The sequence below is a fragment of the Armigeres subalbatus genome, chromosome 1, assembly GCF_024139115.2.
Source record: "Armigeres subalbatus isolate Guangzhou_Male chromosome 1, GZ_Asu_2, whole genome shotgun sequence".
In the NCBI taxonomy this organism is placed as follows: domain Eukaryota; kingdom Metazoa; phylum Arthropoda; class Insecta; order Diptera; family Culicidae; genus Armigeres; species Armigeres subalbatus.
Window position 1 is genome coordinate 100,280,259 of NC_085139.1, and position 13,470 is coordinate 100,293,728.

Consider the following 13,470-nt stretch of genomic DNA (forward strand, 5'->3'; position numbering starts at 1 on the left):
AAACCCGAGAAGATGTGCTTCTACTGTGGCAAGCCAGGCCATTTTGCGTCCCAAACAAATAGGTCAACAAGATGAAATCGAAGTCGAATGGCCTCTACAGCATTTTTGCGATGGGCGATGATCAAGCGGAAGGCTAGTATTTCGAGTCAGGAGAGACGTGCAACATGTCCAAACCGAACCATGATTTCATTAGCGAAACAGCATTGCAGTGTGGACCGCGAACAATGGCAGCATGGAGGCTTTGGCGAAAGGAACGATTACAGTGCAGATTCCAGATGGTACGATCGATACATTGAGCAGCGCTTGGAGGCTTTCACAGTCTTCAATTGAATAATTGAATAAAATTAATAATAAATAAAATTAATTAATTGAATAAAATATATATTGGGAGTGCGAATAAGAACGACTGAGAAAACAGAACTGTGCAATACAAATCCTATTCGACTTGATGCTGATGTCATAATTAGAAATTTGGAGACAGTACTCGTCGATAGAAAAATCCTTCCGCACGCGATGGCATATGAGCAAGTCAAACCACCTTCCTTTTGCCAGTGAAGATATATCAGCTTCCACACTGATATTCTTCCCTCCCCCTTCATACGGGAGCTTGGCAGAAGGTAGGCGCTCGCTTTCAAATCGACTTCTATAAAAAAAACATTCTTCATGCCTGCCGTATCCTAACGGAACTATCAAATCTATACTTTCGCCTCTAATTCTATCATGAACATGTACGTCTATGTTTGGAAGATGATATTAGCATATGGAAATGCTTAAGAACGACTTGTTCGATTGACATTTGAATACAAAGTGAAGTTTATTTAATATTACAATTACATAGCCTACTACTATAGTCGCAGCTTACTGCTCTTTAATACTCCTCCTTAAGCTGGCGTCATTAATTGAGCAAACCCATGGCTTTTCTATTAAGCCCAAGTTTGATTCTTTGTAATGGTTTCGTCAGACAATCGGCAACATGATCTCCTGTTTTCACATAATTGATAAGTATAATGTTCCTGTCTAATGCATCGCGGATGTCATGGTACCGGATATCTATATGTTTCGTTCGGGGTGTGTATCCACCATTCCGGGCAATACAAATGGTACTTTGATTATCACAGCGCAGCTCGATTGGATAATGTAGGCCAAACTGCGACACTAGACCTCCCCACCATGCCGCCTCTTGTACCGCAGCTGACAGAGCCATGTACTCCGCCTCGAATGTTGACAATAAAACGGTGTTACAGCCCCAGGATACTGCTTCCCCTTGTTGTTGTTGATCTCCTGTCGTCGAGATCGAAAGCCCAATCTGCATCAGAATAGCCCACAAGCTTTGAGTCAACGGTGACAGAATATTGTAATGAGATATCTTTTATTCCTTTCATGTAACGGAAAACACGTTTCACAGCCTCCAAATGCTTTGGTCCAGCACAATTGTTGAAGCGACTAAGGATGTTTACGGCGAATAGAGTGCCTTGTTCAATCGACATACCAACTGTCTTCCTCCGGGTATCACGAAACAAGGTGGTTGTTCCATAAAAAAATCCTCCTCCAGATCTCCTTGCAGGCATGCGGCGATTGCATCCATTTGGTCTACTTGAAGATTGTATTTTGCCGCAATTGCAAATAGGTAGCGTAGTAAACTGTGACGAACAACTGGGGAATACGTTTCGTCGTTATCCACCCCCTTTCGCTGCGAGTACCCTTTAAAGTGGTTATACAACAAAGCCACAAATCGGCCATCTTGGAAACCACGTGTTTTTTCTAGTGATTTTTCTAGAGCACGAATTGAGAGAACTATAACGCCCATGGGGATGAAACATTCGTATGTCGTTTGCTTACTTATGCTAAACAATCGACTTTAATTTCAGCATTGTACGAACATTATTACGCTAGATTTGAACTTTTGATAATAGGAGTAGAAACCGAGTGGTGAATTTTAAAGTCACCACACGGTTTTCTACTTCTATTATCAAAAGTTCATATCTAGCGTAATAATTCTCGCATAATGCTGAAATTAAAGTCGATTGTTTAGCATAAGTATGCAAACGATCTACGGATGTTTCATACCCATGGACGTTGTGGTTCTCTCAATTCGTGCTCTTGAAAAATTACTAGGAAAACCATGTGGTTTCCAAGATGGCCGATTTGCGGCTTTGTTGTATAACCATCTTAATCACCAAGCGTGCCTTGTAGCGGTTAATGTTACCACTAGCGTCGTGCCTCGTCTTATAGACCCATTTGCATTTGATGGCCGTTCTACCTTTCGGTAGCTCGGATTGTCGAGAATGGCATCTTGGGTGGTTCTCTGTGGAGGATTTATATGCGGCAGACCTTTTGTTGTTAATTTAAAGTCTGCATACTTGCCTGGTAGCTTGTGCTCCCGACCACTGCGTCTTAACACCTGTGACCGAGGAATTGAAGATAGTTGCGGTGGGAGCACGTTAGTCACAGTGATCACGGAATCGGTTGATAAGTTACTGTCACTGCTACTATCTTCATTATAACAGTTGCTTCGCAGTTCGTGAAAAATTCGTCATCTTCCTCCGGCTCGTCGTGCTGTGGTAGCGTTGGGGCTTTTTCCGGAGACAATGAAACAGTTTCTTCGATGTCTAGCTGCACTAGCATGCGACGTCGTGAAATGTCATGCAATACTTTTTTACCTTCTTGACTGGCTTCATCGATGAACTACTTACTTCCCGCCTTTGATGATATTTCTGGATTTAGTGTCATAGAGTCTGTACCCCTTGGTGTCTTCTTCGAACCAGTCAGGATACATTCACGGGATTTGGGATCCCACTTCCTTCGGCTTTCTACCACACCAGGCATCTTCAGGAGTAGTATTATGCCCTTGAGTTGGTGACCGATTTAACAAATATACCGCCGTCGAAACTGCTTCCGCCCAGAAAACTTTTGGTAGCCCCGATTCAAATAGCATGCACCGAGCGCGCTCAACTATCGATCGGTTCGCTCGTTCTGCCATGTCATTCTGCTCCGGGGTGTAATCATTAGTTCTATGATACCGTATACCGTACTGTTTCAAATAATTTTCGAAATCACGGTTCACGTATTCTTTTCCGTTAACGGTTCGCAATATTTTGAGTTTTGAACCGGAATGCCTCTCTGCCATCACGTGGAATTCTTTGAACGCCTTTAATACATTTTCCGCAGATTTTGTTTTTAGGAAATAAACCCACATGCGCCGAGATTTGTCGTCTACGAAAACTATGTAGTATCGAATACCTCCTAGGGAACTCACCTCCACCTCACAGCGAGTTTTTCAGCAGCACAAGAGTCTTGCTTGTTAAATGGATGCCGACTCTGCTTTCCCATGGGACAGATTTTACAGTTGCCATGGTTACCACTGTTGATTTTCACGCCATCGGCTAGTAGCCGAACGCTCTTGATGTTCAAGTGGCCCAATCTCCGATGCCAAACCTCCAAGCTTCCAGATGCCGAACAAGCTAAAACGCTTCTCAAAACCTGTTTATGCTGTTCCAGTTTGAAGAGATTGTTATCATGGATACCTGTGGCGATAATATCGCCGTCCACATCGACCACTCCGCATCCGCCGTTCGTGAAAATCACAATGTGCCCATTCATGACAATTTGGCTAACAGACAAAAGATTTGCACTGAGTTCCGGTAACAGTTGAACCTCCTTCACCTTCACCGGAATTGCCTCGTTCTGACATTATGGCTTGAGCATCGCTGAACCTGTTGCTTTCACCTTTATGCTTCCTTCGTTTGCTGCTACAACTGTGCCGGAAGAATGCTTGATGTTCTCCAGCAACGCTTGATTCCGCGTCATGTGTACGCTTGCGCCAGAATCAAAAAAACATTCGTCGTCCGCAGAATTGAACATGGAAAGAACTGTGCAGAATGCGTTGCTTTTTGATATAGTTCTGCATTCTTTAGCGATGTGTCCATACTTATGGCATTTTCTGCACTTTGGACCTTTGGGGTAGTCAGATTTCTTCACTGGCTTACCATTGCGTTTTGCTTCTTTTGTAACCAGCGCCGAATCCACAGATGGCACATGGACTTCTTGAAGCAGCTTCGTCTTGATAGCATCTCCCGTAATTGGCGTACCTGAGTTCTCGAGGGCCATGTTCATGGGACGATACTCGTCAGGAAGCCCAGCCAGTAATAACGTTCCAACCCACACGTCCGAAATCGCAAATCCAATACCGTCCAATTGATGTGCCGTCATCACGATTTGATTCACATAATCGGCCATGGACTCACACGACGACAGCTCCGTCTTGATCAGCTTATGCAGCAGCCCGACTCGTCTGGTCAGGCCCGTGTCCTCGAAAGCTTGCTCCAACTTTGACCAAACTTCGGTAGCTGTTCCTGCTTCCCGGACATGGATGTAATTTACCGGGTCCAGAAGTAGAATAATTTTTGCCCGCGCTTTCCTATCTTTTCCAGCATCTACAGCTTCATAGGTACCGTCTGCTTGCAACTTCGGCTTCACCGCACACCATAAGTCTTCGAGCTCCAGATACGTTTGAACGGCAAACTTCCAGGTGGCCCAATTTTCTCGACCGATGAGGCGTTCAATACCGGGAAGGCTTGAAATTGGCTGGACGTGACTACCACTTGATGCCATTTCTAATACTTGATAAAAAAGCTTGAAAAAAATCTTCTAGAATCTTCTATAGAACGTTCGCGCATAGGCCCATAACCTATTGGGAGTGCGCAACAATAACGACTTGTTTGATTGACATTTGAACACAAAGTGAAGTATATTTAATATTACAAATACATAACCTACTACTATAGTCGCAGCTTATTTATTTCTTTATTATCAGACTAAGGCCGGAGTGGCCTGTGCTGCACATAAAAGTCTTCTCCATTCAGCTCGGTCCATGGCTACACGTCGCCAACCACGCAGTCTACGGAGGGTCCGCAAGTCATCTTCCATCTGATCGATCCACCTTGCCCGCTGCGCACCTCGCCTTCTTGTGGCCGTCGGATCGTTGTCGAGAACCATTTTTACCGGGTTATTGTCCGACATTCTGGCTACGTGCCCGGCCCACCGCAGTCGTCCGATTTTCGCGGTGTGAACGATGGATGGTTCCCAACAGCTGATGCAACTTGTGGTTCATTCGCCTCCTCCGTTCGCCATCTGCACCCCACCATAGATGGTACGCAGCACTTTCCTTTCGAAAACTCCAAGTGCGCGTTTGTCCTCCACGAGCATCGTCCAGGTCTCGTGTCCGTAGAGGACTACCGGTCTAATGAGCGTTTTGTCGATTGTCAGTTTGGTACGGCGGCGAACTCTATTCGATCGGAGCGTCTTGCGGAGTCCAAAGTATGTACGATTTCCAGCCACTATGCGTCTCCGAATTTCTCTGCTGGTATCATTTTCGGCAGTCACCAATGAGCCCAAGTACACAAATTCTTTTACCACCTCGATTTCGTCACCACCGATGCAAACTCACGGTGGCTGGCTCACATTGTCTTCTCTTGAACCTCTTCCTATCATGTACTTCGTCTTCGACGTGTTGATGACTAGTCCGATCCGCTTGGCTTCCCTCTTCAGTCTGATGTAGGCTTCCTCCATCTTCTCAAAGTTACGTGCCATAATATCTATGTCGTCGGCGAAGCCTATGAAATCTCCAAGTAGGGAATTATGTCGATTTTTCAGGGAAAATTGTTCGTGCTAGTCACCTGATATACCCATTTAAAGATACCTCGAAGTTTAAAAAAAACGCTTAGTGGAGCTGTGGAGCGCAAGGCATCTTTGTCTCTTTCCGGATAATCTATCTTCGCATTTTTTTGTTCTTGTTTTATTCCAGCATTTCGAAAAATGTTTCCTTGCCAAAACTGTTGCTACGCCCAATTTGGGTTGACAAGCCAGGCTTATTGTACCTATCCATTCCGCGCGCACAATTATGCACAAAAAGTAAATTTTGTGTCACATTCTGCGCAACAGATTAATACACTCATATTGAAGCAACAAATAATCTGCTTTTGCACTTCGCTTTTAAAAAAAATGAGTCCAAATCTTTTTTTGCTCAAATTCGAGAAAAAAATGTTTACGTGCGTTTTAGCGCTGCTGCTAATGGAGGCCATTTTTTGACATTTTTCGATTTTACCGATTTTGTTTTTCTTAATATTCCCGTTATCAACGCTAATTTATTGCTTTATTATCTGCCCATGACAACAATAAATTCCCAACTTTTTGATGACATGTAAGTAAATATAAAAATATTAGTAAAGAAAATAAAAAAAAAGTTTGAGTGTCAAAGTACGCAGAATTAGGCACAAAAGCCTCTTCCACGGCACGGCGATCAATCCCGATAATATTGATACCGTCCGCAAAGCCCAGGAGCATATGCGATCTTGTTTTAATGGTACCGCTTCTTTGCACACCAGGGGCTTCATTGCACATCTCCTTTCGACAGCTCTTTCGTATGACAGTTTTCATGGTTTGCTCGTTTCGATTCGAGGTGCGCAATGCCACCCCAGCTCTCCTAATCGCTTCCTCGAGCGCTATATTGAACAGTAGATTCGAGAGTGCATCACCCTGCTTCAATCCATCTAAGGTAACAAATGATGTCGATATTTCATCCGCAACCTTTACACTTGATCTCGATCCGTCCAACGTTACACGAATCAGCCGTATTAGTTTCGCCGAAAAAACATGTTCAAGCATAATTTGCTATAATTCATTCACTGCATCTTACGCCGCCTTGAAATTAATAAACAGATAATGTGTCTGCAAGTTGTACTCCCGGAATTTATCAAGGATTTGTCTCAGGGTAAACATTTGATCCGTCATTAAACGACCCTCACGAAAATCTGCCTGATATTCGCCGATGAAGGACTCTTCAAGCGGTCTCAATCTGTTGGACAGAATACGAGACATAATTTTGTACGCCGAATTAAGGAGGTTTATTCCTCGGTAATCGGCGCACTCTAGTCTGTACCCCTTTTTAAAGAGAGGGCAAATGAGACTGTCCAACCAGCTAGCAGGCATTTCCTCGTCTTCTCATATTTTCGACATAATATGGTGCAGAACTTCATAAAGCTGCTCACTGCCATGTTTGAAAAGTTCAGCCGGGAGCTGGTCCTTCCCTGCAGCCTTATTGTTTTTCAGCTCTTGAACAGTTTTTTAACCTCATCTAGTGTAGGCGACTCCACAGCTTTGCCATCGTCGCTAATATTTATTCTGTTCACCGATGCACCGTCACTTCCACTATTCAACTTCCACCTGGCAGCCACTTCGGTTTTATCTGTCACTGTCAGCAAATTCCCTTGTTGGTCGTTGCACATGACGGGAGATGGCGCTGTCTTTCTCCGCACGCCATTGACAGACTCATAGAACCTCCATATAGCAAATTCCCTTGTTGGTCGTTGCACAAGACGGGAGATGGCGCTGTCTTTCTCCGCACGCCATTGACAGACTCATAGAACCTCGTTATATCGTTCTGCTTCATTTTTTCCTGCGCCTACCTAATCACTTGTTCTTCATATTCTTTCTCCTTCCTGCGGTAATCAACATCCGACTTCTGGCAACGTGCTTCTCGTCTGTCCCTCTCTGACACTCCTCTGTGCAGTGCCTACCACTTCCCGTACTGTTGTGCTCACCGCTCCATGGATCGACTCCCATAGATTGTCGATGTTGTCGCTAATGTTGATTGCACTAATCCGTTCGTCGAGTTTTCGGAGGTATTCATCCGATACTCCTTCCGCCGACAATCACTGGATATTGTAACTCATCGCTCGCTGTGATCTTTCGTTCGATATAGTTAACAGTCGTGATCGAATTTTACTGACAATGAGGTAGTGATCAGAGTCAATGTTGGGACCTCTGAATGTCCGTACATCGATAATATCCGAGAAATGGCGCCCATCCACCAGGACATGGTCTATATGGTTACAAGTTTCACAATTTGGGTATCTCCAGGTGTACTTTCGGATGTTCCTTCGTGCAAAGTAGGTGCTACTGATGGCCATCACAGCAGCGAAATTTACTAGCCGTAGGCCGTTGTAGTTGGTAGCGGAGTGAAGGCTCTCCCTACCGATCATGGGACGGAAAAAGTCCTCTCTATCGGCCTGAGCGTTAGCGTCTCCGGTAACAATTTTCACGTCATGCTTTTAATACTCTCCATAGGCTTTATCAAGACATTCTCAAAACGTGTCCTTCACGTCGTCGGATTTATCGTTTGTCGGTGCGTAAACTTTGATTAGGCTGTAATCAACACACAGATTCGTTCTCTAATGGGTTCCCATCACTCGCTTCATCTACTTGCCCATCACTACGAAACCAACTCCATACTCTGCTTCTTCGCCGCCGCTGTGATAAATGTAATATTTGAATGCAGTGTAGGTCGTGGAATCCACGGCTCTGAATTCACGTTCTCCGGATCTAGGCCATCGGACCTCTCGAATAGCGGCCACGTTCATTCCAACCTCCTGCAGTTCACGAGCCAGAAGACTCACTCGTCCATGTGCATGAAAGGTCCTGACATTCCGGGTACCGAGTTTCCAATTGAATCATTTGTTTGAGAAACTGCATAAATCCATTTTACACAATTTCGAGAAAACAACAAAAAACTGTTTTTGAACAAATTGGCACCGAATCTTTCGATTTCTTCGATGCAGATCAATAGTTTTTGGCAAAACTCAACACCTTGGGGCACTTCCAGTGCAAAAACTATAAGCAGTACTCCACAATTGCTCTTCAAAGTGCGTGGACTTATGTAGTTTCTCAAACAAACGAAAAAAAAAATCATACATTCCTGAACTACAATTTTTATTCGTATTTTTTGCCAGAATACGTATTTTTGAACGAGGATTCAGAATATATAAAAATCTCATTTTGGCCAAAAATGTTACATATGCAGTTTTTCAAACAAACGATTTAATTATAGTCCTTATTAGAGGTTTCAGTAATCCCCCTCCCGGGATCGCGTTAATTAGATGGAATAGTACAAACTCGTCTTATGACAAGTAAATACATTCCACTAAAAGCTTAAAATAATTTTTTGCAATTCCTGATCATAATACCTGGTTTACAGTTGGCATTTGAGTGATAAAACGGCCTACTTTTCCAAACCAACAGAATGGGTGCTTTAATGACCATTATGCAACTCAAATGGGTTGCATAATATTCATTATAGCACTCATTTGGATGCTATAATGAAAAACCTACATTGGGACAGTAGTTACATGACTACATTTAGCTGAATTAGTTTGGGTGAGTGTTTAAATAGTGTACTCTAAGCGTCTCGTAATAAATGAAATTGTTTGTTAGACATAACATCACAATTTTTCAAAGGCAATTGCATCCATCGCTTCATAGCTTTTCAAGCTATGCAATTTGGCACGATAAGATGGAATCTTATTGTTCTCTGCCGCAACATAATTTATTGGCATGAATGATCATGTGGAGTAAAGTCGATAATACAATTTTGGTATAGATTTATCATATTAAAGCCCATTTTTCGTCATTGCAAAAAATAGCGTGTGCAACTCGTTGCAAAAATCGATTTTTTCAGCACTCGTAGTATTTATCCAACTCGGCAAGCCTCGTTGGATAAACGTACAACTCGTGCTGAAAAAATCATCTTTTTGCAACTAGTTGCACAAACTACTATTCTTTGCACCTCTCTTTTGGCTTATTTATGACTTTTTTTAATCTTTTCCAAGATCTCATATTAAGATGGTCAAATTATCCCGATTACACATACCTCTGTGCCGCCGACCATACAATCGTATCTACTATATACGCTTATATCAATCAGCAGTATTTGATAGCAGTCTTATAGACACGACAGAAAATCAATAACCGTCGAAATAAATCTCATAATTATATGTGTATTTGTGTAGAACAACTGAAATAAAACGAATATATGGCCGTTACTCCGAATGTCGTGCGTCCTTGGCTGGACTATTTAACAATCTAAAGCATAATTAATTTTCCCGTAAGAGGCACACTACTTTCCGATAATGAATATTACAATATTGGAACCCAATAATTAATAATATAACAGAACACAGCTAAACCTACCATAGACGAATCGTAGCGCTAGATTAGATATTTAAAATGCACAATAGATATACAAATCAATAGACTACTTAGCAGAAAATAATGGAAATGAGCAGCACAACACAAATGAAATAGTAATATAATATACGAATCAAATATTATAGAAGATAGCATCATGCATTACTGTTACGACTGAAGTGTTAGTATTAGTGCGTAAGTTGCATCTCAATAACAAGCTGAAGTTTTGTCGACTAATGCAAGGATCACACAGTGTAATACGTGACATAGCTACAATAATATGTCACCTCAATAAGGAAAGTTTGCTGCCGCTTTTCGTTTCTAGTTAAGTTGTCCCATGGTTTGTCCGAAGTAGGTAACGAATGATATTCATGATACAGACTTTTCTTCCGTGGAAAACTGTTTCAAGTTCCATCTCTTCTTTTGTTTATTTGTTTCTTCGTATTGTGTTTTGTTCTCTTTAATTGTACAATAAACAAGAAAGATATTTAATCAGTTTCAAAAAATAATCTACAATGGAATTCTTTTTGATCCGATAATTACACGACAACGCACGACGGAATATATGATGATGACCAAAAGCCCACATACCCGAAACTTTAGGTGAGTAAAGAAACTAATTTATTGTGGTATTTTATAACGGAAGGCGATAATAATTATTAAGGGAAGGAAACATGTCAAGCCTCAGAACATGCTATTTTGCCCAAGAGCCATAATACACTTCCCTTCCCATTTCTAAGTAGTTACAAGAGGTGAACCAGCCAGTGAACTGAAAACCTCTATAATACACCTGGATATCTGGTTGGCTACAGCGTCGATTCATCTATGCCTGGCGTATTGTAGAGCTCCATAATCGTCGATCTTGGTCGATGTTCCTCCAGTTTTCCCGAACGTTCAGAGTTCCCAGGTCCAATTCCACCGCGAGCAGCCAGCGTGTTCGTGGCCTTCCACGAAGTCGCCGGCCCCTATCTGGTTATCTGTTGAATATTGTTTTCGCTTATCTTTCTTCCGACATCCGCACTAAGTGACCAGCCCACTGAAGTCTGCCGTATTTTATACGATTCACAATATTTTCTTCTTTGTATACTTGATTAGAGTGGGGCGTCATGGTCATTTTTTCAAATCAATGGTTTTTCGAAGCCATTCTGGGTCCTGAATAACTGTGCAGAATTTGGGACCGATTGGTTGCTTCCTCGCTTTCCGCATCGCGTTTGTAGTTTGTATGGAAATTAGTATGGGAGAACGTATATTTTTGCATTTCTACTACTAGAGGTTTCAGTTCATCGTAAACCAAGTGTCACATTGCGTTAAAGTATAACCCAAAGGATGCCGAAAAACTTTGCTGAAGATGGCACGTTGCTGGAACGTCCACGAAAAAAGTTACAACGCTTCGAATATTGAGTGTTCAAACCATATGCAAAAAATCGTTTATTCTGCCAGCACTGCCGAACTACGTAGACCAATAATTTAACTGTGTGTTATTTCAAAATAATTGATCTTATAGGGCTTTAGAGCTAATGGGAGCTATCCGGAATCATTGCACAAAGAAAAAAACCCGACAAGAAGGAAGATGGGTTTTGCCCTTCGATAACCATAGGTCGTTCGGTAGTGCTGGCAGAAACATTGATTTCCTGCATATGGTTTGATCAATCAATTTTCGAAACGTAATAACATTTTTTGTAGACCTTCCAGCTATGTACCTTCTTCGGCAAAGTCTTTCGGCATTCTCCAGACTATATGCTAACGCATTGAGTCAACTAATTGATGATAAATTGAAGCCGCTAATAGAAAAAATGTTAAAAAGTGCGTTTTCCCATACTAATCTCCATGCAAATTTAAAACGCGATGCGGCATGCGAGGTTGCAACCAATCGACCCCATAATTTGCGCAGTTGATTGGGGTCCCAAAACGATTCAGAAAAACCTTGATCTCACTTGATCGGACGAAGTTTGCGTTTTTCCATACAACTGCGCCCCGCTCTAATACTTGATACAACTCATGATTCATGCGTCTGCGCCACACACTATTTTCTAGTTTCCCTACGAGTATTGTACGCAGCACTTGTCGCCCGAAAACTCTCCGGTCCGCCTTCAAGTCTATAAAGGGCTACTGATAGAATCAGAGTTTTGTATAGAGCAAATTTCGTTTCGATCTGCATGTCGTCCGCAAAGCCCAGGAGCATATGCGACCGTGTGATGATAGTGCCGTTCCTCTGCACGCCAGATCTCCTAATAGCGCCTTCGAGTGCAATGTAGAACAATGAATTCGAAAGTGCATCACCATGCTTCAATCCATCTAAGGTCACAAACGAGGTTGAAACTTCGTCTGTAATCCGAATACTTGATTCCGAGCCATCCAGCGTTGCACGTATCAGTCTAATCAGTTTCGCCGGAAAACCATGTTCGGACATTATCTGCCACAGCTCATTTCTTTTTACTGAATCGTACGCTGCTTTGAAATCAATGAACAGATGGTGAGTCTGCAAGTTGTACTCTCGGAATTTATCAAGGATCATCCGCACGCTAAACATCTGATCCGTCTTTGAACGGCCCTCACAAAAACCTGCCTGGTATTCGCCGACGAAGAACTCCTCAAGCGGTCTCAGTCTGTTAAACAAGATACGCGACAGGATTTTGTACGCCGAGTTAAGAATGGTGATTTTTTCAGCTTTTAGAGCTTTCTTAATCTCGTCCAGCGTTGGTGGTTCCACAGCTTGACCGTCACCGACTATGTCCATCCTGCTCCTTAATATACCTTCATTTTCACCGTTCAACAAATCGTCGAAGTGCTCCTTCCACCTGGCTGCCACCATAGTCTTGTCTGTCAGCAAATTCCCCTCTCGGTCATTGCACATGGCGGGCACTGGCGCAGTCTTATGCCGCGCGCCATTGACAGTTGCGTAAAACCTCCGTATATCGTTTCTATCCATGTTCTCCTGCGCTTCAGCTATCACGCTCTCTTCGTGTTGCCTTCTTTTTGCGGTGGATTCGTTCCAACATCAATACAATTGGAAATAACCCTTAAATGCGCAATGTTGTTTTAAAACAACAAACCGAAAATACGTTTAATGTTATTGATTTCGATGGTTATTTACGTTAAAAATATTTCCGACGATTTCTAAAAAAAATCGCCTTGCGCCTTTAAGGGATAAGCAAATTTTGACATTGTACGTCATTATTGCCACTCCGCTACAAAACCCGAGGGTCAATCCGAGCATTGCTCTCTTTTAAAAAGTATAAGAGTCCAAAGATAAATTAAGCGAGGCGGGTCATTCAGGCGAAAAGGAAAGCGAAAGAGATAGCGCTTTAATCGGTTCACATTCGTGATTGATGAGAATCGTCGTTTGATCAAGTCGTGCAATTACTTCGGTAATATTATGTACTTCCGGTCACGAAGCAATAAGTCCTCACTTATTCTGAGGGCTTCAAGAACTTCTACTCGTCCATTCTG

General features: G+C 42.6%; 1 protein-coding gene across 1 annotated transcript; it reads right to left on the reverse strand.

Moving 5' to 3' along the window:
- Positions 1-3,690: 3,690 nt before the first annotated feature.
- Positions 3,691-4,611, reverse strand: LOC134206375 (uncharacterized). Its single transcript, XM_062682079.1, has one exon. The coding sequence runs from the start codon at positions 4,609-4,611 to the stop codon at positions 3,691-3,693; it is 921 nt and encodes a 306-aa protein (XP_062538063.1).
- Between the last annotated feature and the right edge of the window lie 8,859 nt (positions 4,612-13,470).